Source organism: Lissotriton helveticus, chromosome 2_1 (assembly GCF_964261635.1).
Source record: "Lissotriton helveticus chromosome 2_1, aLisHel1.1, whole genome shotgun sequence".
NCBI classification, from domain to species: domain Eukaryota; kingdom Metazoa; phylum Chordata; class Amphibia; order Caudata; family Salamandridae; genus Lissotriton; species Lissotriton helveticus.
The window spans coordinates 1352920367-1352946041 of NC_136059.1; the positions used below are offsets into that span (position 1 = coordinate 1352920367).

The 25675-nt window shown below is 40.6% G+C and overlaps 1 protein-coding gene across 3 annotated transcripts in view; it reads left to right on the forward strand.

Moving 5' to 3' along the window:
* The window catches only part of WDFY3 (WD repeat and FYVE domain containing 3), a 1930620-nt gene that overhangs the window by 1376743 nt on the left and 528202 nt on the right, over positions 1–25675 (forward strand). For all 3 annotated transcript variants that reach the window (XM_078676292.1, XM_078676293.1, XM_078676294.1), the window contains 3 exons: positions 6059–6124; positions 10591–10759; positions 22523–22686. In XM_078676292.1, the coding sequence (XP_078532418.1) occupies positions 6059–6124; positions 10591–10759; positions 22523–22686 (399 nt within the window). The remainder of the gene's footprint in view (positions 1–6058; positions 6125–10590; positions 10760–22522; positions 22687–25675) is intronic.

The window sequence follows — 25675 nt, forward strand, 5'->3', positions numbered from 1 at the left end:
TTTTCGAAAGTATGAGAGTGTCATCGGCGAACATTAATAGAGGGGTCTTATCTCCGGCTAAACATGGAGCATCCGTGGGGTGATCTTTAAAATAATTTACTACCCCGTTTATATAAATAGAAAAGAGGGTGGGTGCAAGGACGCATCCCTGTCTCACCCCCTTCTCCACCGGGAATTTTCCAGTAGTCCCACCTGCCGAATCCCATCTGACCTGGGCATAGTTACCAGTGTGCAGTTTTACCACAAGAGCCAAAAGCTCTAGCGGCAAGCCCAGTTTCAGAAGGTTATACCATAACTTGGGACACGGAACCAAGTCGAACGCTGACTTCAAGTCAACAAAGGCAGCGTAGATGGTCCCTTTCCCCAGGGTAACAATTCGCCAATATATTAAAATGAATTTTAAAACCTGATCCACAGTGCTGATTGATTGCCGATACCCTGCTTGTAAATTAGAGAGGATATTAGAATCCTCCATCCATTCCTGGATTCTGCCTAGCACCATCCTGGCAATAACTATTTGGATACAGTCGATCAGGCTTATGGGCCTGTAATTGCCAGGGTTTGATCGATCTCCTTTTTTGAAAACGGGTAAAATTCCCGCTCCTGCCCAAGTGCTGGGCAGAGATGCCCCTTTGACAATGGCATTTAATAACAATTGTATATACAATGCCCAAAAATCAACATCTTGAAGAAATAAATCAGTGGGGATTACTTAAAAATAAAAGAGAAGCTGTGAAACAAAAGGCATGTATAAAATATTTATAATAGAAAATAGCTTCTGCTCACTGTGCCTACTCTTGTTGCTGTGGAGCTCTGTAACTCGTTGCAGTGTATCTCTGAGGAAGAAGTTTATAGAGTGCAGTCTGTCTTTGATACAAAGTAATGGAGAAAGATTTGGCTGCGGCTTCCAATGCTGCTCTAACAGAATGTGCTTTTGTTGATCGCTGTGAAGCTGTGAACGCCGCAGTAAAGTCCTATGGGAAAATGGCGATGGCCCCAAAATAGCTGCTGTAGTCCAGACCCTCATCCCGTCTGCTGAGCCAGGACAACACTCACCAATAAAGACAAACACAACACTGCTTGCCCTCGACTGTGATGAACGGAAGGATTGAACTGTGCGCAGTTTAAGATAGACTTGGTTAGGAGCGGCACATCACCGATTGTACTTTGCAAACATATAAAACAAGCATTTGCAAACATATAAAACAAGCATTGGCCGCGACCGGGAGTTGTGAGCGCGCATGCAAAAATGAAATTTAAAAAAACGAGAGTGGTGACGTGAGTTAAGGGCGCGCGTAACGGGAAAAAGTGCTGTGCATGTCACGCGTGCTTGTATGCGTAACAGCAAGCTGGTGGCCTGCAAAAGCTGGGTTGCACTTTTAAAACCCAGTTACAAAATGTCTCGCTAGACAGCGCCTGCACTGGCTCAGGCGAGACCTAACAATCAATACACTCTGTGATACCATTTCCACACATTGTTTGTGCGCTGTATAGTTGTATTAGTAAAACTGTATGTCTGTGCATACGTAATAGTTATTTCAATTGAAAGTGTGTTGTCTGTTATGGCAGTGTGCTATAACACCATGCATACTCCACTCTATGCCAATGCCATCTACTCTGCAACACTCCACTAACACTACTCCACTCTACACCACTGCACTCTACGCCACATCACTCTGCACCTCTCTACTCTATAGCACTCTACTCTATGCCAGTGTACTCTATGCCGCTCTACTTTACACCACTGCACTCTATACCACTCCAGTCTAGGCCACTTCAATCTACTCTGCATAACTCCACTCTACAACACTGCATTCTATGCCAATGCACTATGCTCTGTAACCCTCAACTCTACGCCCCTGCATTCTACGCCAATCCACTGTACAACACTCTTATCTACTTTGCACCACTGCGCTCTATGCCATAGCACTCTACACCACTTTACTGTATGCCATTACACTTTACGCCACTCCACTCTACCCTGCACCACTCCACTTTCTCCTGCACAACTGCACTCTAAGCCACTTCTTAAGCCTCCTCCTTTTAGCCTGAAAACACGAGGCGGTAAATCCTTCTCTGTTCTAGGATCCAAGGCATGAAACCAACTCCTATCAGAAGATCTATTTAGCAAACACTTGAAGACCTGGATCTTTTTAGTTCCAGGTGCACTCGGCTACTCCCTTCTCTAGCCAATCGTCCATATTCCTCCTCTTCCAGCTGGGTACTCAGTTTCTTTCTCCAGAGCCAGGATGCTCTATTGTGAGTGATAGCGCGCTTTATAAGACATGATTCATTCATTTATTTATTCACTGTACACCATTTAATGCTACTTTACTTAATGCCACTCTACTCTATACCACTCTACTCTAAGCCACTGCACTGAGACACTACTCTGCACTCTCCTCCACTGAACTCTCCGCCACTCTGCTCTGCACTTTATGCCAATACGCTCTACTCATTATATATAGAACACAAGGGTACCCAAAGTTGCAATGGGCTAGGGACCTTGCGTGATTATGTATTTACAGAGACAATGTCCCTAGACCAGAAGACAATACATTTCAATAAATATAGACTAAATAGTTCTACATCAAATGTCCAGCCGGACAGTTTAATTTCCAATGCTTAAGATACATAAAAGTTAGGTGTGATACAAGTGGGACACCAGCCGGTGCCCAACTAACACACTCAAGAAAAGACAAACAAGAGATTTTTAGGCAAATTAGGCAGTCTGAATATCATAAATCATACACAGACAATCCAAACGATACACATATGCAAATAATAAATCACAAGATAAATAAGCATTTAGTGTATTAAAGTCGACGACGTTTCGAACCCTATTATAATGCAAGGTTCATCCTCAGGACAACAAGAAATTGCCTAAAAAATATATACAGAATGCCCACACCGGGGACGCCAGAGTATGCTCAGTAATACGCAATGTTTTTTTATGGTAGCCACTCCCGGAAAGCGCTGCTGCGGTCTTAAGATAAAGGGCAATTCAGTTATAATGAAAGGGCAGGTCCACAATGGGGGTCCTCGTCACTCGTGGGGAAACCTCACGGTTGTCCGGCTGGACATTTGATATAGAACTATTTAGTCTATATTTATTGAAATTTATTGTCTTCTGGTCTAGGGACATTGTCTCTGTAAATACACTCTACTCTGCATCACTGCACTCTACGCCACTGCACTCTACGATGCTGCATCAACACAAATCTCATTTTGCGCAAAAACATACCCCTTCAGAGAGAATGTTAGGATACACTTTTAAAATATGACATTATTTCATTATGTATAACATATAATCCCAATAATCATTTTTGTAGCTTTGATATCTTGTGAGAACATTCCCTTCTTTCGCTCTATTTTCTTCTTTCTTCGCATCTTCATACCACATATTTACCATTGCAATCATAATGTACTTTTAGACTCCTGCCCTGCATTCTGTCAACTTTGAGGTATTACAACGTCCTAAACATTCCAAGTCTTCCTGGTACTCCATGTCCACTAATCGTCTCCATTTATTTGGTCCGGGAATGTTTTCTTGAATGGACAGCTATGAAAATGCCTCTTTCCTCTAATACATCCTTGAGTTGATCTTCCATTATGAGGTAGAGGTTGACAGCAGCTGCCTGCATCCTCCAATAATTATTGTGATTTTATTCTGGTGCAAAACTGAATAAATTGGAACCTTCAATCTACATGAAGTGAAGCTCCTCCAGATTTGTTCTTATATTAGTAAGAGCTATTTTTATAGGTCCCCTCATATTTTCACTGTCTCACCTTTTCTGATACTAACTTTTTTGAAAACCGAAGAAATTATTAAAATTCAGAATGAAAATATCTGCTAGTTTACAGCAAAAAGGCTTATTTTCATTGAAGCTTAGACAAGGTGCATTGTACTATTTAGCAGAGGTCATAACTTATAAACGTATATTTTGGGACTGTACAAAGAAAAGGCTTGCATTCAGCAGAATAATCTCATTTTCTGGTATTCTGGATAATCAATTCATTTGTTTCATGATTGTACTCGGGTCTGCCACTTATAACTAATATATCAGCTACAAAAATGATTACCACTCACATTAATGTGCTAACCACATTGAATACTTCAGATGCCACCAATGAAACCACTATTGTTCTTTGCATTTTTGTCCTTTTATTGTTGTTTTGGCACAACGTCAGCACAACCGTTTGCTCATTGACAGCTACAGCAGGAACTTCTCGGGTACAGAGTTTTTGTCAATCTCTTTTTTTAGAGTTTTTATATATTTTATATATCCTTCTGAACAGTCTTTTTCTACCAACTTTAGCTAATGACAGAGGGGCAGGGTCAATATATCATAATGTCCGTGCACTTCCTATCCACTGCTCTTGTTCACCTACAAACATTCCTATATGTTTCATCGATTGATCCTGACTCCATGTGAAACCTCATTAGAGGCCTTTTTAGTAGTAAGGCAGTATGTGAGCCAAGAAACCCGCCCCCCTGGATAGATTTCACTCCCTTCAGCCACATATTAGGAGGAGAGGGAATCGCTGGTACTTGCCTGTGTACGTTCAATCACTCTGTTATTGCTGCGTCCCTGAAATCAAGGTAAGGGTACCATGTTGAGATGGTATTCCTTGTGGGCCTAAATGCTTGTACCCAGTAGCCCTTATTCTGTCCTTTCTGAATAAACCGAAGTACCTTGAGAAGGCATAAATGGCCTTGGGTCTCCTTGAACCACATGTAGTACTTGCCAACCCCCTAACCTACCGTTACACGCTGCCATCCCACCCATTTACTAAGAGGTCTGACTCCAATCCCTTAGGAAATGGCTTCACCAGATAACAGTAGGGTTTTGGAGGGTTTGTTACATGACATGCTCCTGCATATACATTGGGTAGGCAACATACCATAAAACAGCAACCACATAATTTGAATTCAAATTTCTTCTTTTTGGGTCTCTATGTCCTACCAATACAGTCTTCCTTGCCAGAGGAAATCTGTTACCTAAAGTTGTAAATCTACTACTTTGTGATAAGAACAATGCTCTCATATATCAAACATATTTTGCACTTACATAAAACCTCAGCAGTCTCATCCAAGTCCAAAACTATAATATATGAACTTTTCCCATCTGTTACGTCGATATAACTAAGAGATGTTTTAATTTAACTTAGTCTTATATATTCTATAAGGCACTATAACTTAGGCTCCCTGTTTTCCGTTTTTACAGATGTTTACAGATAAATACAGACAGAAAACAATATGTTTTCTGTCTGTAATTATTTTTAAAAGTTGATAAATACAAATATTGTGCTTCTTTTAAGTGACTCTCCCTGCTGTCTAGCTAAAACACGACAGACATACATCATCAAAGTAGAAGTGCGCGTCTATCAGTTAAATAGATATGGAAATGTACAGTATTACAAATTCATTTATACTCAAAACACAAAATAAATATGGATAAATACAGATAAAATGGCCAAAAAATAAATACCATAACCCAGGAAGCCCTAAATATAACCCAAGTTCACCTTGTGAGCATGCTTTGCATTCTCCTTCAAAGAAAGTTATTTTTGGTGAAAATGTAAGTCTACCTCAGCCTCTTTATTAATCCAAGAGTTCTGTTTAATTTCTGTCAGAATACCGTCTCTTAAAACAGTATTCACAATTCAAAAATATACTTTCTTTACTGATAAAACATACACTCTTATTAGATTGATACATTTCACTAACAAAATCACCTTGCATGCTAAACCTTGGTGACATCTGAATAGACAACAGAAGTCCAGTGTTGATTTCGGATCAATAGATCCTGTCAGAAATTCAAGATACACATAAAGGAAGAAGTTACAGTGATTACAGATGGCCATTATTTATTATGTTCGTGTTTATCCAAAAAGTCTGGCATGGATTCGTCCTTAAGGAACCATCAGTTGGAAACCCCTGATTAGACCGTTGGTGTGCACTGTTTTGTTTGTGTATAATTTACAACTATATTTTGATTGGAACTGCTGTGTCAGACTGTGTTCTCTGACTTCTGCTATTTATACCTCTCTGCAGAGCAACATCCCAATTAAAGGGTTTGAGAAACCGGATGTCTCTTTGCAAATGACACCCAGCCAGAAGGTAAAAAAAATCGATCATATTTCTTCCTTGCTTAGTTCTGTTGTTACTTGCATTCTAAAGGTTTTGTGAGGTTTAGCCATGGTTCTAAATGAGTTGTCACTCTGGATTGCTCCCCTTGGGCTTAAGGGGAGAAAGAGTTTCCCTTCAACTTGTTTTTTATACATGTTCACACGATTTGAGTGTTCTGCCTGTAAAGGTTGAACTCCCATGTAAAGCTAAGCTAAACCTTTATTTGAAGTGCCTTGATAAAACCTTTACAGATATGCTTTTATGTTCTTCCGCACTCTGGCTTTGGCATGACATTCCCGATAAACCAGTCTCTTTATCATTTTAACATTACGTTCTTACTGATAACAGCACAGGTTTAGAAGAAGTATTTAAAATAGGCATTTTTAAGAAAGTCCCTACTATTCTATTACTTTACTCTGACCAAGTATCTTTGTCTCCAGGCATCTCTAGTTAAGTGTTTTTCCCTTTTGACCTATTGTATTCTAGTGGTTAATTTTAAAATTACACTTTTGAGTGCCGTTTTGATTGAAGAGTAATTTTAGGGCTTTACAGTTCTAAGTGTTGAAGGTAAAGAGATGAAACAGGCAATCTGAATATGAAATGGAATAGAAGGTGAATTTCAGTCTGTCCTTCGTACCCCACCTGGCCAAAATGAGCTTGAGCTTGTGGCATTTTGTTAATAGGACAGTGGTCTTTTGGAAAGACGTCCTGTTGATCAGGCATGTTCATGCATGGGGATGAAAATACTTCCGATTGTTGCAATCCCACGTTTCTTGCTTCTGAGTGAGTTCCGACACTACAAGGGTACTGAAAGCCATTGACTCCTGGAAAGCCTTGCATTTTTTGTGAAGTTCTTGATCTACCTGAACTGGTCAGTCCATTGCATAGCTTGGAGGTCACAAATGCAATAACCTTAGATAGCTGGATCTTCTCTATGTGACTGAAACTAACATGGCCAGTATTTCTACCTTAATATTCTATTATTCAAATGTGTAGACTAGAGAGAACAAGAAGTGGAATGGCAGTGATTCATAAAGTCTCAGTAAAATGTGTTAGCCTTAAGACAAAAAGTGTTCCTGTGAAGCTCGTCATCTACTATCCACCTGATGACAACAAAATATTTTGAAACAATACATTGCATTCCGCACAGAATTCTTAGTTCCTGGACCTTGTTTCCCCAGGTGACTTTGACAGGGCCAGGCATTATTCAATGCTTTTCAGCTCTCATGCATATACTAAAGGCTGTGTTCTGGGAGGTTGCTCCTGGATTACCCAATTCTCGTAGACTTATCTGACCACTTACTCGAGTCTTCTCTTCTTCCTTACAGTGGTGTCACAAGTGGGCAGACGAGGATATCCAAGCAATCTACTATGGATCTAAAATGCATTCATAGCTTATGACATAGCACCCATATTAGAGTTTGTCCCATCTGAGCCAGAGGTCAGTGGCCCATTGCTCACCGTAACACATTATTTTAGGGACAATTAACGGTATTGCCCCAAAACAAGTTAAAAACCAGAAATCAAAAAGTTCGCCATACTAGTGGTCCAAAGAATTAAATGAGGATAGGAAAATCTGAGTTTCCAACAAATTTGGCATTGATACCCTTCTCTAGAAAACACAGTGCAATGTGAAATTGAAACTAGCAAGTATAAAAAGTGGATCTTCAAAACCAAACTGATGTGCACGAAAAGAAAGAGACCATTCAAAAGAGCTCCCAAAAATCTTTTTATGATTGTGAGTCAACTCTCCCAAATCAATTGGGGCTAACAACATCTCTAAAGAAATGTGTGAAGTTCTTCACCTTCATTGTGAAAAATTTGAAGAACATCTACAAGTCCCTCACAAGAGCAATGCAATCACAATTAGAACACATACTCACTAATAGTAAGGGACACTTGCCCCTCTTTCATTCAAGTCAGTTGTAGAGAAGTGTTTACAATAATTGCCAAAATTAAACATTCCTCTCATTCTACTGAGCAGTCCGTATCTGGTTCTTATCTTGGAAAATCGGTGTCAGTACATCAAAATATCCACTTTTCTTTTAGATCCTGTGAAGATCCAACACGTTACGTTTGGCTCTATTTTTTTTACCCCTTTCTGCCCTCAGAATTTTTATTGTATGACCAAAGAGCTTTACGATATCGAAACCTAGGTTTTCCAACACCCCTAAAGCTTACCCAACTTAATTCAGAGTTGTGCTTGTAAAACCAGCGTGACTCAGATTTGGATCAACTCACTGTGTTAAACTGTAACCCTTCAATGGCGAAGTGCACCAGATCGCTTTGCTGGGCCAAAATCTTAGTCTTCAAGCACACATCAACACCATACCAAGGGGGAATAGTTTTTACAAAGACTGCTCTGGTCATGAAACTCTTCATCCCAGCTCAATATATTAAGTTGGTAAAATGTTGTGCTATCTAGATTGGATTATTGAAAATCCCTGCTCAGAGGAATTGTGAAACTGCATTTCGTCCCCTCATTAGACCTACATGGAGGTGCCAGACTGCTCACTGGCACATGAAAATTCAGCCCCATGTTGTCTAATGTGTCCTGTCTACAGTGCCTCAACACCACGACCCCCCATCCCAATTGAGGCGAGGAACATCTTTATATTAGCCTGCATCAGGTACAAATAATTTTTGTGGAAACCCACAACTACCTAACACAGAAATTGGCTTTCTCTAACAACACTTTACCAATTCCATTCCAGTGCACCCCAGAGAAATGGTTCTTTGGTTGTAGTTGGACAGTAGGTGCATTATAGTTCCGGTATTGATGATAACCATAATTTGGGAATTTCAGAGGTTTTGATCACTTGCCTCTAACATGCCTTTTCAGTGAGTTTGTGTCTTTTTTCAAAGATCTACATGTTGTAATGTTTTTTGAGGTTTACAATCCATAAATACTAATGATGATTAGTAACAGGTAGGTAATAGGTTTGTAGAACGCCACTGATTGCAGTTATTTTTCCAACTTCACAGGTGCTTTCTGGTCTACATACTTTAAAATAAGGTCTCAAACTGTGTGTTATAATTTGAGAGTTCATTTTTATTTTGAATCAGATTCCCTGCTCCATCTCGGTGTGCTTTTTAAAATAAATTACAGCCTATTTTAGCAAATCAAATTTGGGAAGTTTGCAGAACTGTTTCAGACTGCTAAATTATGGTGGGGAAAAAGATCCGTCAAACAGTTAGATCACTTTTCAATTTCAAATGGGGTCCACAAATAGGTTTGTGGTTCAAAGGTTTGCAAACTGTTCATGCAAGTATCATAACATTAACATATATTTACTCCTTCCAGGCTATTCCAGATATTTTTCCATTTCAAATTTCTCAAATTCCACTGAACGGATTTACACCAAATTTGAAAAGGCATATAGAAGAAGCAGTTTCCTTACCTTGCCAATTTTGATGTTAGTCTCTCAGTCCGTTTTTGTGCTATGCTGTCCCAAATAAATCAAAATAAAAAGTAATAAGAGGGTTTTGTTTAAAACCTTCTAAGAGAGCACCCCTTTGTAACTTGTGTACCTCTTGACCAGCCTGCACATTGAAAATGAGTTCTAACTATAATATCATCTGAATAAGCACAGGCACAGAACTATTGCCACACTTTGTCACTTCTTGTTAAGAAACATGGAAAGGGTGATTGCATTGTAAAATGTAGATGGTTTATTGAAAAAGACATAACATGCTTCACTAGAATTGCGCATTTTACTTCTAATCATTTCTCTTAACTTACTTTATGCAGAAGTGCCTTCTGCCATCTCTTTGACACTCATACAAGTGCAGTTTAAAAATCTGGTTGAGTAATATTGACCCTATAACCACAGAAATAAAATAAAACAGTTAATGCATTCTTTACAAATGATTCCTTTTAAGGTTCAAATAGTATTCACTTAAAGCGCCCATCGCCCAGTGGCCATCACACCCCTCATAAATAAAGTGTACATTGCGATCTAGTATCAGTTTGGAAGTGAATGATACGAAATAATTGGTTTGAGTTATAGAAACAGAGCTTAGTTTCTTGTTCCTTTCATAGAACCTTTTTAACCGCATGCGCGCTAGCGGTTTTCCCGCTGCGCGCTGCGATTAAAAAAACCCGCATTACTTGACGAGCTCAGCTCGTCATCCGCGTAGCGCAGGTTACGCCCATGACGAGCTCAGCTCGTCATCCGCCCCGAAGGGGTTAATAACCTTTCTGAACATCTTTCCTTTTGTTCTGAATGACTTACAGCTGATCTAAAATGGTAGGCATGTATTGGTTATTTATATTAATTTCTGGTATTTAAATTAGCTGACAAGGGCATGCAGGAATAACTTTACAAACAATATTATAACTGTTAAAAAAGATACAAATGTGTGTTTTGTGAGCACAAAATATCTTTGATGGTCAAAATACATGTCATTGCTATATATATATATATATATATATGTTAATATATTCCTTTTCCAAGAAACCTGTCAAGCTTCGAAAAACCCTAAGCTATGACAGCAAAGAATACTTTATGCGCCTGGCCTCCGGAAGCCCTTCAATTATCCAAGACACTATTGAAGAGACTACAGAGGGGGAAACTAGTCAACAGGAGCCAGATAATGGAGAGGACACTATTGCTAAAGTGAAAGGTAAGTTGTGATGTAATTTAAGTATAATAGTTGCATGTAAAAAGCGTGTATTATTTTTAGTGAAGATAATAAAACTCTGTATATAAATTGAGTCGCTAACCCTGAACTATGTATCAAAATGACAGCAAGGTAATATGGCACTTAAAAGGTATTTTAGACTGCTTTAATGTAGTTGGACATTTGTCAGGTTGCACCTCAACTTGAAGTGTTACATAATTTAGGCACAGTGCTGAAAAATGCGTAAGGCTCTTAGATGAATTTTAGTAGGTCGAAAATAAAACTTAAACTGTAAATGAGACATATCCTATAGCTTTAGAGGATTGCAGAACTGGACTTCACAGTTGAGCTGTGGCAGCCTAATCAGCAGTGAACTTTGAAAAGGTCTAGTTATTCCCACCCTTCAAAGCTGCTTTGGAGAATTCCCCAGTTGCTCTCTTCTACTATAGGAACTATTCACTGTGGCCTGCCCAGCAACTAAACCTAAAGAAGGAATTCCCCAATTGGCCATCTATCTCAAACCCGTTTCTAGACACACCAGTGCTTGGATATACACCATTGATAGTCATGGGTAATTAATTTAGCACTTGAGGTACATTCAGATGCCTTCATTTATGTGTACACAAACTGGATACAAATTCTGAATTAATTGTATTCAGAACTGTATTCCCATCACACAAGTGTCACCCATAAAGTGTAGTTCATGATAATCAGTTATAACATTACAACTGTGTAAGGTTATATTGTCCTTTGTTGAAGCGGCCTGTCATTGTATTATGATTGTAATTGCATTTATATGAAATGAAATGAAAAAAGGGACTTGCTAAAGCGCACTGTGGCCATGCGGCTTCCTGGCGCTGAGGGCTGGTGCCTGACTCTACAGAGCATCCAAAAGGGCTAACAGGGGAAGGCCTGGGCAAACAGGAACGTTTTCAAGGCTTTGCGAAAAGAAGGATAGGTGGGAATAGAACGAATAAAGAGAGGAAGACTATTCCAGAACTGGGGGGCAAGGACCGAGAAACGGGTGCCCCCTGTTCTGGATTTACGGAAGCGAGGGACTTGGAGAAGAGAGAGAGATGAAGAACGGAGAGTGCGAGCAGGAGTGTAGGGGGTGATCAAGGAAACAATAAAGAGGGGGGCGGAGTGGGTATAAGCCCGAAAAGCCAGGCAGGCCAGTTTAAAGAAGGATCTAAAGTGCACAGGGAGCCAATGAAGGGACTTGAGTACAGGCGTGATGTGGGAGAATTTGGGAAGGTGAAAAATAAGACGGGCTGCCTGATTTTGAATGGCCTGTAAACGTCGAGTTTCGAAGGCAGGTATGCCCACGTAGAGGCCATTCCCATAGTCAAGGCGAGAGGTTATAAGGGCCATGACTATGGATTTAAGGGCGTCCGTGGAGAAATACCGGGAGACTTTCCGGATAAGACGGAGGGATAGGAAGCAGGAGGATACGACGGAGCTAACTTGGGCATGCATGGTGAGGTCATTACTGGCCTTGATGCCCAAGGTGCGGACAGAGGAAACCGGTAAGGGGGAGGAACCGAAGGATAGGGGCCAATGAGTCGGGGACCAAGGATTAGAGGGACCACCCATGAGGACAAGCTCCGTCTTATCCGGGCTGAGCTTGAGGTGGTTAATGCCCCTCCATTCAGAAATAAAAACTAAGGTGGAGCTAAGAAAAAGAGGGTAATCCGAAGAGGTAGAGAGGTCAAAAACGAGCTGGAGGTCATCCGCGTAATTGTACACGGAGACCCCCTGCTCGCGGAGAGAGAGAATAAGAGGATAGATATAGAGGTTGAAGAGAAGGGGGGAAAGGGAAGAGCCTTGGGGCACCCCGCACACAACTGAGCGGGGAGAAGCGGAGAAGCCTGAAAGATGGACGGCTTGGGACCTGCCTTGAAGGAAGGACGCTAGCCAGGAGAGTGCTGTTCCCCTGATGCCCGCTGCGCTGACACGGTCGAGAAGAATGGCATGGTTGACCGTGTCAAACGCAGCTGACAAGTCGAGAAGCACCAGGGCTTGGGGAAGATTGATATCCACTTTCCCCTTGAGTTCGTCCAGAACAGCAATGATCACAGTCTCCGTAGAGTGTCCTGGACGGAAACCCGCCTGATGGGGGGCCAAAAGGCAGTTTTCCTCGATATACGAGGACAGGCAAGATGTTACGTAACTTTCCAGAATCTTCCCCAAGTAAGGAAGAAGAGAGATAGGCCTGAAATTAGAGGGGAGAGAAGGGTCCAGACCAGGTTTTTTAAGGATGGGGAGAACGATAGCGGTTTTAAAAGAAGCGGGAACAGAGCCAAGAGCCAGAGAAGTGTTGAGCAGAGTAAGGGGGGAGCAGGGCAGCTAGTAAAGAGAGCTTTAAGAATCCGGGCCGGAGCACAGTCCGCCGGAGAGCCGGACTTGACTTTAGAAAGCAAGTGAAGGAATCTGTCAGTGGAAATAGAGGGAAAGTGGTCCAGAAAAGAAGAGGGCAAAGGGAGGGGAGGAAAGGCGCGGGATTGACAAACTGCAGGGATGTTAGCTTTAATATTGGCAATCTTGTCGATGAAATAATCGTTGAGTGCAGAACAGAGGGACTGAGTGGGGGCAGGGCTAGTGCTAGTGCGATCGGAGGTGGCAAGTTGCTGAACGAGGGAGAACATTTCTCGAGATTTGTTTGCAGAGAGAGCGACTCCCTCCGTGAAGTAATTTGTTTTAGCCGTCAGGATTGCCTTTTTATAACTATTAAGGAGAAGTTTATATTTAGCCCGAAGTAGAAGGCAGTAATTTCGTCTCCAGTGGCGTTCCGAGCGCCTGAGATTAAGTTTAAGGTCTTTGAGCTCACTCGTAAACCATCTATGTGCGTCATGCGGGCGGACAGATTTGACTTTCTTGAGTGGGTCGACCTGATCACAAGAGGAAGAGAGCCAAGTGCTGATGGCATTAGTCTGAGATTCGAGGGAAAGGTCCGTCAGATCAGGCACTGAGGAGGCCAGAGAAGATAAGAGAAGAGTGAGGTCCGTCTGGTTCCAGCTACGGGCTAACACGTTCTTAGGTAGGGGGGGTTTAAAGGTGAGAGGCAGAAAAAATACTAAAAGAAATAGTGAAGTGATCGGACCAAATACACGGAGATATAGATGGAGGGGAGACTTCACGGCGCAATGACCAAATTTGGTCCAAAATGTGACCCTTGATGTGGGTAGGGGCTGCGATATGCGATGTGAAATTTAAGCACTGGAGGGTGGCAGAGAAATCTTTGGATGAGGAATTTTCCCTAGGGTCGTCAGGCCAATAATTAAAATCTCCGAGTAGGATGACTGACGAATTGTTGACCGCCAGGGTGGCCAGGAGATCCTGCAAGGAGGCTACAAATTGGGGCATGGGTAGGGGAGGGCGATACATAAGGACAAGAGTAAGAGGATCTGAGAGGTTAAGGAACCGAGCCACAAGGTAGTCCACATTGGATATCGGGGGGTGGTCGAGAAGCTGGAATTTTAGGGTGGAACGAATAATCATCGCCACGCCACCACCGACCTTTCCGGCCGGGCGGTCCGCTCAGAGAGCATAATAAGTGTCGGGAAGAATGGCCAGAAGATCCGGAAGTGAGTCGATGGAGAACCAAGTTTCGGTAAGGAATAGATAGTCAGGAGAATCCGAGCTTAAGAGGTTAAAGAGCTCAATTTGATGCTTGACTGCCGAACGAGTGTATATATATCTTACTACACCTGACGAGGTGTTGAAGTGCTTTTTTGGCAAGTAGCACGCTACCCCAGAAGGTGCACAGTCTAAATATCGATTCCTAAATATCGACCTACAGAAATATCGAGTTGGAAATATCGAAGTCAAGAATATCGTTGGACAGAATATAGACCCTAAGGTAAGTAATATTGAATTTTTTATATCGATGTAAGTAATATCGAAGTTAGTAATATCGATATCAAATATATCGATGTTACTAATATCGATATTTGTATTATTGTTATGTATTTTATTATGTATTTAATATGTATGTGTTATATTATTTTGGTAAGTATTTTACTTGTTTTAAATTATATGTATACTATTTTTATATATTAATAATGTTATTTTTAAGTCAATTTAATGTTTTAGTACCGGAGCGGGTTGTGGGTTTATAGGAGAATAGGGTGGGAAGTCATTTAATTATACTAAATTAAGTATTAATTTTTAAGAAATATAAATTAATTTTAATTAATTTTTGCATTTAAGTTCTGTAGCGGGTTGTGGGTTTATAGGGGAATTGGGTGGGAAGTAATTTAATTGTAATTAAGTAATGATTTATTTTTATTTATTGGTATCGATAATTTCTTAAATTAATTATTAATTGGCAATTACATTTTTTAATTGGTAATTAAGTTTCTTTAATTGGCAATTCATTTTTTTAATTGTTCGTTTTTTTAATTGGAATACATTTTTTTAATTGGCAATTCATTTTTATTAGTTAGTAATTAATATTTCATAAAAAGTATTTTGGGGTATAAAAATAATTGTATTTAATATTTCTTTAATTGTTAATCAATTTTTAATATGTTTTTTGTTATGAACTATTTTATTATTCAATATTTATTTATTGGTATTTAATTCATTGTTAATTAATTATTCAATTGTAATTATGTTATCATTATTAATGGGTATTTGTAAATGATGTAGTTATTTAAAAATTAAATTAATTATTTAAAATTCAAAAATTATTTATAAGTATGGTATATTTAACTTCTACGCTATCCAAAGCTTTCCCTACTGTTTCACTCTCTGGAGTTGGATTAGTAATTTTTACCCCTACGCTATCCAACGTTCTCCCTACTGTTTCACTCTCTGGAGTTGGAATAGTAATTTTTACCCCTACGCTATCCAACCCTTTCCCTACTGTTGCGCACACTGGTGTGGGAATAGTAATTTTTACCCCTACGGTATCCAAAGGTTTCCCTACTATTTCACTCTCTGGAGTTGGAATAGGCATTTTTACCCCTATGCTTTCCAATTCTTTCCCTACTCTTGCACTCTCTGGAGTGGGAATAGTAATTTTTTCCCCTACACTATCCAACGCTTTCCCTACTGTTTCACTCTCTGGAGTTGGAATAGTAATGTTTACCCCTACGCTATCCAACGCTTTCCCTACTGTTGCATTTTCTGGAGTGGGAATAGTAATTTTAAGTCCTACGCTATCGAACGTTTTCATTACTGTATTTTTTTTGGGACTTTGAATAGTAGTTTTATTTATTTAGCTATTTAATATTTTTTGTATTATTTTAGATAATGAAGTATATATTAGTTTAAAAAATATTGAAAGTATATATATTTTTTTATTAAATATAATTATTTACTTTTTATTTGGTATTGTTTTGTGTGTAGATGTATTTGTAATTTATAATATGATTAAATGTATACGTTATTAAAATAATTATTAAAACCTATTAAGTATACATTATATATTTTATGTATATGTCTAATTAAGGTTTTATTATTATATATGTATTTAATAATTTTAAGCATTATTAAATATGTTTAACTGTTTATTTTATTTATAAGTATTTACTTTATTTTACACATTTTTCTTAACAGAAAAAACAATATTTTTAATTACGATATTTTTAACATCGATATTTTATTTTCAATATTTTTGTACTTACCATGTTGTAGATATGATGTCGATATTCTTGCCTTCGATATTCCTGCGTCGATATTTCTGTAGGTCGATATTTTCTATGTCGATATTTTGTCAGTGATTCACCCCGGAACCCATAAAGGATTAGTGGTGCATTTGTATAGTGCAATATGTAAGTAATTTGAGTGGTGGATATGTTAGTCAGTTATTTGGATTGAGAAGGATGGAAGAGGGAAAAGGTTTGCATTTATATAGCGATTGCTACCCCTGATGAGGTGTTTCAACCTCCAAACATGAGCTAATAAATTAATGAATTCTTAAGCAGGACTTGGATCCTATTGGCCAAATCTTCCTGTAATCTATTAACTACTATCTGGATGCACTCACGGATCCAGACACAGTAGCCCTGTTAGATATGATGAGTAGTGCCAATCTAATACAACATTTGACTGGTCCCACCCATGGGGCAAGACACACTTTATAAGGGATCTTTTCTAATCGCCCACAGCTAACCACACTGGGTTGTTGCCCCTTGTCTGGACAGACCATGCAGCCATCCAATTCGAGTTGGCCCTTCCCGATCATCACGACAACTTGGGGGCCCCTAAGAGTCAGATTGAGATAAGGGCTTGGAACAAAAGTCAGGGCACAGAAATAGAGGACTTGCTTACTTCGACTTCCTGCCCGTTGCCCACAGAAGTGGAGGAGGCCACCACCTGGCATACAAACTGGGTGGAGACAGCTTGCAAAAAAACAAGCCCCAGTGAAAACTTTGTATCCCAAACGATCCCAACCAACTGCTCCTTGGTACACTGAGGAACTTGGGAAACAAAACTCATTTGCAAGCGCCAAGAACGGAATTGGAGGAAAGAATATAAGGAAGCTGAGAAAGAAATATAGAAACAAAATCTCATGGTCTATAAACAACTTTTATTTAATGCAAAAAAAACATTTTTTGCAAACCAAATTAAACTAGCCAAAAGGTCATCCAAAGAACGTTTTAGAACTCTATCTAGTTTGGTTTCCCCCAATCCACCTAAAATTCAGTCAATACAGGAATTATGTGAGAACATTGCCACTTTTTTCCTGAATAAGGTGGAGGTCATCTTCTTGGTCTTAGACCTCTCCCCGTCTGGAGGGATGGAAGCTCTAATTGAAGGAACAAAGCCAGCAACTGGCTTCCCTCCCATTTTGGATACATTTTGGATAAATTTGGTAAATTATACAAGAATGCTTCTTACATCAGTTAGATCAGACTCCCCCTATCATCCCTGCCCAGTCTCGGTGGTCAAATTAGCACCGGAACATTTTGCCACATCACTTACTTCCTAGTTTAATGCCATGTTGAATCAGGGCACTTCTCCAAAACTTGGAAGCTAGCTTCGATACTTCGATTGCTGAAAAAGCACAATTTAGATCCTAAGGATGCCAATCATTTCGGACCAATTTCTCGCCTTTCACTGCCGGCATAATTGGTAGAGAAAGCAATCAATTTACAGCTTAGTGCCTTTTTACATAGAAAATCATACTCTGGATCCCACCCAATATGGATTCAAAGATCGCATCTCCAAGCACGAAGGCAAACTCCATGATATTCGCATTCAGCTACAACGGGGCAAGAGCACACTGCGGTACATGGAGCGGGCGGTGGTGGTCAATGAGGAGGCCCGATTACACCAACGCTTGGTCCTACTGGTGGAGTTCTGCTACCTTGTGTATACAGAGATTGCATACCATGGCAAGCACACCAAGGCCCGCCAATACGGAGGAGGGAGAACGACCTGGACGCACCCTTGACCATTTTTACATCTGGAAAGGCTGCAAAATTACATAGCCGAACTCCACACTGACTCAGGAGCTACTATAACGGGTGGAGAGCATATCCTGACTGAAATCAGGCGGTATTCCCAGGAGCTCTATGCCTCCAATGCTATTGACGCTTCTTCAGAGATCTTATACCTTGAGGAGGTGGCGATGGTCTGGCTCACGAATGGCCAACAGGAGTTTCTCAGTGAACCTCTTACCTTAAAGGAGGTAACGCAAGCTATTAAGATCGGGACGGGTCCAAGGTGCCGGGACTGGACAGCCTGACCTGAGCTTTCTATGAAGCTTATAAGCAACAACTTGCCCCACAGCTCCTAGCACTATACAACAAATCATTAACAACTGGCACGCTGCCACCTACACTTTGCCATGCTGTCTTGAGGATATTGTTGAAACCTGGCTAGGACTTCAGTCATTGTGCCTCCTACTGTCCCTTATCATTGTTAAATTCTGTTGATAAAATACTGGCAAAGATACTCGCCACTAGGATAGCTCTAGTGATGGAGCAGATTATCTCTCCGGCCCAGTCAGGCTTTGTGATGCATCGTTCAACCTCACTCAACCTCCGCAGCGTATTTGCCATGCTCAACAAAGTCTCCCCCACCACTCGCCAGCGGTTGTGGATCTGTTGGATGCTGAAAAAGCATTCGATTCACTCAAATGGCCTTTCCTGCGGACTGTCCTCAGTAAATTGGGTGCCCCCCCCCCCCGCACTTACCGACGTGTTCCCTGTACTACGAGGCACCCGGCAGGTTTGCCCACTATCTCCCCTCTTCTTCATCATTGCGAAGGACCCGTTGGCCCGTGCTCTGCAAGATCGGCATTCCCACGGCCGGTTGTAACTCACCCACGGCCCTCTATTGCTATCTTTTTATGCAGATCACATCCTGCTTTTCATTATACGCCTACAAGACAATCTACCCCCACTCCACATTTAACCTGACTTAAAAGGTGGCAGAACAACCTAAGCATGATGCACCAGTTGGTATCTCCTGCCTCACCTGAAACTCAACCTGTTCTAAATGATTCTGAGACAGAGTTTAAACTCAGGCATGTCTCGAAAATGGAAGGCACTATGTATCTTGTATCTTGTATCAGGGTAAGAAGTCCAATTTGTTGCCATGGTTTGGACAACAAATTGGACTTCTTACCCTGCCTTGGGACACAGTGAGTAATGATAGATTTATTTTAAAACCTTGTTGCTTGGTGTTATAAACGATCAAAGGCAAGAACTATACTACAACTCCTCCCCTGGTTGACGCACCCGATGTTACCCTGTCTCCCTAGGCTGGTGTTCCCGAAATTTCTCATGCTGTTCTATGATTTGCCTATCCTCCCCGCTGTCCCCCCTTCCCACCTTGCCGAGTCCCATTGATTGTGATTTCGTGTCTCTGATTAGTGAGTTTCCCCTCCGCCTTCTGGGCTGACTTTGATTAGTATGCATTCGCCTTTTTGTAGTTCGTTGGTTTTTGTATGTATATAACAGAAAATGGTTGTGTCCTGTTCTATCTTTCGAGTAACATTTGGTATCTGCTTTATGCCTGACCACGGGAGTGATCGTATGTTTTTTACATTGTGCCTTGATTTTAGCGGCCGGCCCGTGTGGTTGTAGGCCCATCCTTGTGACCCTTATTTGATTACTCAATAAAAGTTTTTAACCAAAAAAAAAAAAACTATACTCAGTCCCATTCTCGTTGCTGATTTGTTTAGTGACCTTCTCTTCCATGACCTGAACATGAGTTTTCTTTTTTTGTCTCCTATCAATCAAACAAATAAATAACAAAGGACCGACATAACTCATTTGAAAGCTTCCCAGATGGCAGTGCCCTTTTGGTCATCCATCATAGAAAAGCCTTCCGAATATTGGAAGGATTATCAGACCCACGTAACCCCAGCTGTGATCAATAATCCCTTTTTTGCCTCTGGGTACAGGGCTAAGATTCCCATTTAGGTAGACTTTCCCGAATCTGATTCATGTTTTCTGGGATTAGATCACTTCGCTAGAAATTATTTAAAATTCCCAAATGTAAACCTGTTCTTAACCCCACCTATAGTGTGCCGCCCCTGAAATATGGGACCACGCTTACATTCTGCTTTAGGCTCAGTCCATAAATACTTTTCTTATTTACATTGTCTGATGCTGATAGGTTGCTTTGATTTCATTACAAAGGTCACGGGTAATGAAATCTAAACAGCCAGATGATAAAAGTGTCTTTCTGTTGGCCTAGCTAGATTTTTGTAATGTTTTCAGGCATTCAATACTGAACTTATTATAAGGAAGCCCTTTCCTATTTTTCTGATTTTGGATCTAAGACTAGTGAATGTTAGTTATTTCTCAGGATCGATGGACCAAAATCTTTAAAGCTATGAAGGAAAGAAAAAGGACCCCACAAATCTAAACAAAGAGGACATTTAAGCTTCAAAATGAAGTCTGCACCAACTGCAGTTGTTTAATACTTTTTAGATATAGTCTGAGTACACACCAGCGCAATATTTTTATTTTCACATTTTTGGGGGTATTTTGTATAGCACTAATTTATCCCTTTAAGGTTCCTTCATAGAAGCTGCTTAAATAAAGCAATTGTGTCATAAATATTGGACATCTAAAGTCTGTCCAGAGAGGTGGGCAATCTGTCTGTTTGGTTTTAGATTGCGATGGGGCTGCGTTTTGAGATCTGGCTCTCTAGCTCTATTGTTATTTACATTAAATGGGTGGTTTGTACTAAATATCTTGTTTCCTTTCTCCAAATCGTGTTACAGCCCTACTGCTCAAAGTCAGTGGTAGACTTATCTATACATCTTAGTTTCCAGGAGTTTTCCTGAAGAGCAGGAGATGTGATTAATTGTGTTGCCACATTGTGAAAACGTTCCTAAACGTTGAACCTTATACTCTAAGGAGCCTGTCTATATGTGTTTGCCACTTGAAATGTATTTGCTGCGTAATGTTTGTGTGCAGACCTAAGTTCTCCTGATTGACAGATCATGTGGAGCCAGTTTCAGCCAGCACTATTAGTCCCAATAGACTGTTGCCTAATGAAGAATTTCTCACATTTTGTCCTGGCTTACACTGAGGCCAGATTTTCTTTTTTTCTTTTGGCATTTTCAGTTAAAGACACAGTCTGGCCGCTTGATTTAGCATTCGTCTTTCTGACCCTTTTGAGCAGGTTGGTGTAGACTATAGTGCTGTAGTACATGTGTGCTATAATCAAGCCTATCATTTTTTTCATCTCGGTGGTTGCTCTTCAGAAACCATAGCATCTTGCAAAACTTGGAGATTAGAAAAAAATGTCCTTGGTTACCTCATCATTTGCTGGTGTCTAGACTGTTCTGTGTGATTCGTTAATTAATTCCAGTGACTTTGATTTCTGAATAAGGGTATGCGTAGTTTCCACACATGCAGCCCACCACCACTACAATAAAGAGCTTGGTTTTGGCTATTTCCACTATTATGGTGTCTATTTTAGTGCCATGTTGGTAAATATAAATTTCTTTCATCAAGATGGGTATGTGAGCCTGGCAGATTTTGATGTCTTTCTTGCTCCCCAGTTTGTTTTCATGTAGGCCTGTGAGAAAAGCCATTTTGTAGTTGGACGATAATAGGAACAGAGCATTGAATTAGATGAGGCCAAAGGTTAGTGATTTTGAATGGGGTTCAAAAGATACAATGAAGTAGATGTGCTCTTCAAGATCGCTATTTCACCCTCTGGGCCAGGTAAATCCACCACAGTCTTGTTTGACCATTGAGGAAATAATGCAAAACCATGCCGTTCAAATGAACGGCAGAACCTGATGTGATATGACTGTTGGATTGTATCTGTTGCTCTTAAGGGCATAGTGGTCTGCTCTACAAAATGTCGGAAATACATCTTTTGAAATCATAGTTGCTGATTCATTGTTCTGAAAGGTGGACACAATTATTTCTTTGATTTTAAGTAATGTTTTCAATCCCGAGACAATGGCTCAAAATAAAACAAATTATTCCCTAGCAAGCGCTGGGGGGTGATTGTGCTTGGTGATTGAGGGATGAGACGCCACTACGGGCCAAGAAATGAAGGTGTTATTGCAGAAGTTGCTACTAGAAAGTTATTGAGGTAGAGAGGGGCTAAGAGAGGAAGAGTATTGAAAGAGTATGAATAAGACAATACAAAACAGATTGGAATAAGATCTTATTTTTATAGTTGAGCAAACAAAAAGAAGAGAGTTGGATCACATGCATATTTCCTTTGATTTCATTTACTGTGCAAGTAGCTGTACTTTGGAGAACCTATTACTAAAAAATGTTATTATGTCAATATTCGCATAATTCATGGATGATTATTTCCATGTGTTTTTTCTAGGTTTGGTGAAACCTGCTCTGAGGCGATCACGCTCTGCACCGGATGGAGGAGAAGATGACAGCCAAGAGCAACTGCAGGAACAAATGCTAGAGGCAGGCAGCATAGATGAAGAGGAAAAGACAGACAGCACAACCTTGCTGCGATTGCTAGAGGAAGGAGAAAAGGTATGGTTATAGAAAAATTGTGTCAATTATATAACTGTTTGAGCAGACATGCAACCACTCGGTTAATGGAATGATATGCATTAACTACATTAGAACTAATATTTGCCATTAACTATTGGTAAAACGTTTTGCATGTTTTATGGTTATTTGAACTTCTTTTAGCACTAAATGCCACTTTTGTTCGCATCTAGGTGCTTTAGTTAGCATAATGTAGGCAAATGCAAAAAGTAACATAAGAGTAGCATAACCTATGCATTGACAGTCAAGCAAAACTAAGTTTCATGCTCTGCCTAACACCGAATTAGTCTACATTCCTGCATGAAATGGTTGACACAGCGTTCTGCAGCAAGGTTCTAATTTCCCTTCATTTGTTGCCAAAATTTAGATGCCTACTTTTTGGCAGAAATCAGCTGCCAAGTCGTTGAAGGAAGAGGCATAGTACAGCAGCATCTTTGTTGATATGGTAATTGTGGCCCCATACAAAGATCAGTTTCTGCTCTTACACAGTTTAATTACTAGTTGCTATAATCAACACAAAGCATACAAGACCATAATAAACTAGCACAGGTTTCCACCAGTCTACGGTTTGATTTTTAATAAGCTTTAAAACTATACACTGCGTTAGAGGAGTACTATGGTGGACTGAATTTTAATACTAAGGTGTGTGTTTGAATTAAAGTATTAATACAGGTGAGTGTTAATTGTGTCACAGCGAGATCGTGGAATAATGTATTCATGTACACCATTAACATAGTGAATTTAAAGAAAACATTTGTGCTGGATTCAATAACTACATACAGTGGAATTTCAATTCCGGTACTAGAAATTTAGTGCAGGTCGATTACATATCATATAGGGTCAAAAGCAGTGGTGCCTTGGTTGCAGACATTCAAGATGGAAAGAGAGGACAGGTCATGGCTAATCAGGCCGAAACAACCCCTTTGGATTGTTTGTGCTGAAACAATATGGGTGTCTCTTTATCCCTGTTGCCATGTGCTGAACAAACAGCTTTTCAACTTTCTGAGAAGCATACTGTTCTCAATGAAGTCTGATCATAGTTTTAAAACTGCACTGTGCAAGCTAATCGCTAAAATAGATATAGTGAGAGATTTGAGGGACATTGCTGCCCCACTCATGGATGAGTGGCACAGGGGCATTGACATATGTGCAGTGACAGAGGAGGCACAGTATAAAGCTAGAGGTAGTTTCCAGAAGCAAACAAAAATATAGGGCAGGTGATGGGTTACTTTCATTCCATCAATGCGAATGCTTAGAGGTGAGATGTTGATTCAACTTAGAAATCCTGTACTCATTAATTTTTCTTTGCATTCCTTTTACCCTTTAGTTTAGTGATATGTAACAATTGTTTACATGGGCAGTGACCATGGATTGTGGGATGTCTCTATGATGTTTCGTGGTTGTTTGTTCAATTATGGAGAAAAGAAAATGTAAACTGCATTGTGCATGAAATAAAAAGAAACGTTTGAGTGCTCTAATATTCAGAAAGAAGATTAGGACACTTTACCTGGGGCAGTAAAATGGTGTGGTGCACTTTTAGCACCCCTTCCCTCTTAATGACCACAGTCCTTCCTTGTAAAATGATGATGAATCCTAGCCTAGTGACACAACCACCCCTGCCTCGCGAAGTCCAATCATCTATCTTGGCTACAGATACGTTTGAAATGACACTGGGGATAGAGAGAGAGGAAAAACATAAGCATAACCTCCTTGCATACCAAGTTGTCAGTTAAGTCCTAATCATAAAGGAAACAGAAGTCCCAGTGCGACTATCCTTCATCCTGCTACTCTTTTCAGGAGAAGTTGCATGGTTTGTCAAGGTGCATCCCGATCTCTGTCCTGGCTTCCTATCGAGGAACCAATTCCACAGCCTTTACCGATGCTATCCGAATTTCCTGGGTACATCGACAAAGGCGCAACAAATTGAAGCCTTCAGTGGAAACAGTCTTGCACATGTTTGGCACCCTATCAGGTTCCTCTTGTGTGCCTTTGGTCACCAAGGATCTGAGGAGGCCTTCAGGTGGGCTACAGTCAGTGAATCCGTCTGCAAGCTGTCTGTGCTTCTTGACTCTGTGGCAGGTTCACCAGCTCCTTGGGCAGACCAGTCAGTACCAGTGTGGCACTTCGGCACCAAACATGGATGAAATCCATGGGCTTCTTAAGTGATGCTCAGGTGTCACTGATAGACATCCCATTTGATCGGACCCGTCCCTACAGAGACAAGGCGGACTTAGCCCGGGAGCCTGTGCAGCACGATCTACAATAGTTTCATCCCTTTCAAGGCTTTAGAAGGAGCTTGGAGCAAAGGCGACACTAAGGTTCACCTTCATAGCAACAAACCAAGTCCTTTTGAGGCCGGGGTCAGAGGTTGGGCCGACACCGTCCAGACCTTCAGGTTAATGAACTCCTCAGTCCCCCAACTCCCTGCTACTACCACCAAACCATTGTAGCTTGTCCTCTTATTGGGAGCAGGATAAGTTATTACTTCCACGGGTGTTCGTGCATAACGTCCGACAGGTGGATGCTTCAAATAGTCCAGCAAGGGTGTGCCCGATCATTCCTTTCAGTCATCCGCACATTCCACCTAAATGAGATTTGCGGTTGGAGAACCATTTGTCTATTTGGCGATGGAGATAGATGCTCTTGTGGACAAAGAAGCCATAAGAGAGAGTCTGGCATCAGAAATATGGACTGGATTTTACTCCCGTTATTTCCAGGTGCTGAAGAAGGAAGGAGTCTTCTGTCCTATTTTGGAACTTCATCCTATCAATTCGTTCCTAAAAAAGGACACATTCAGGATGTTCACGTTTGCCCAAATTCTATCTACCCTGGATCCAGAGACTGGATGGTGGTAATGGACCTGTAGGCTGCCTATTTTTACATCCCCGTCCTGCAGGCATTGCCTGCAGTTTAATATGGGTCAGAAACATTTTTAGTGTTCAGAAACTGAAATGCAGTTTCCAACAGCTCC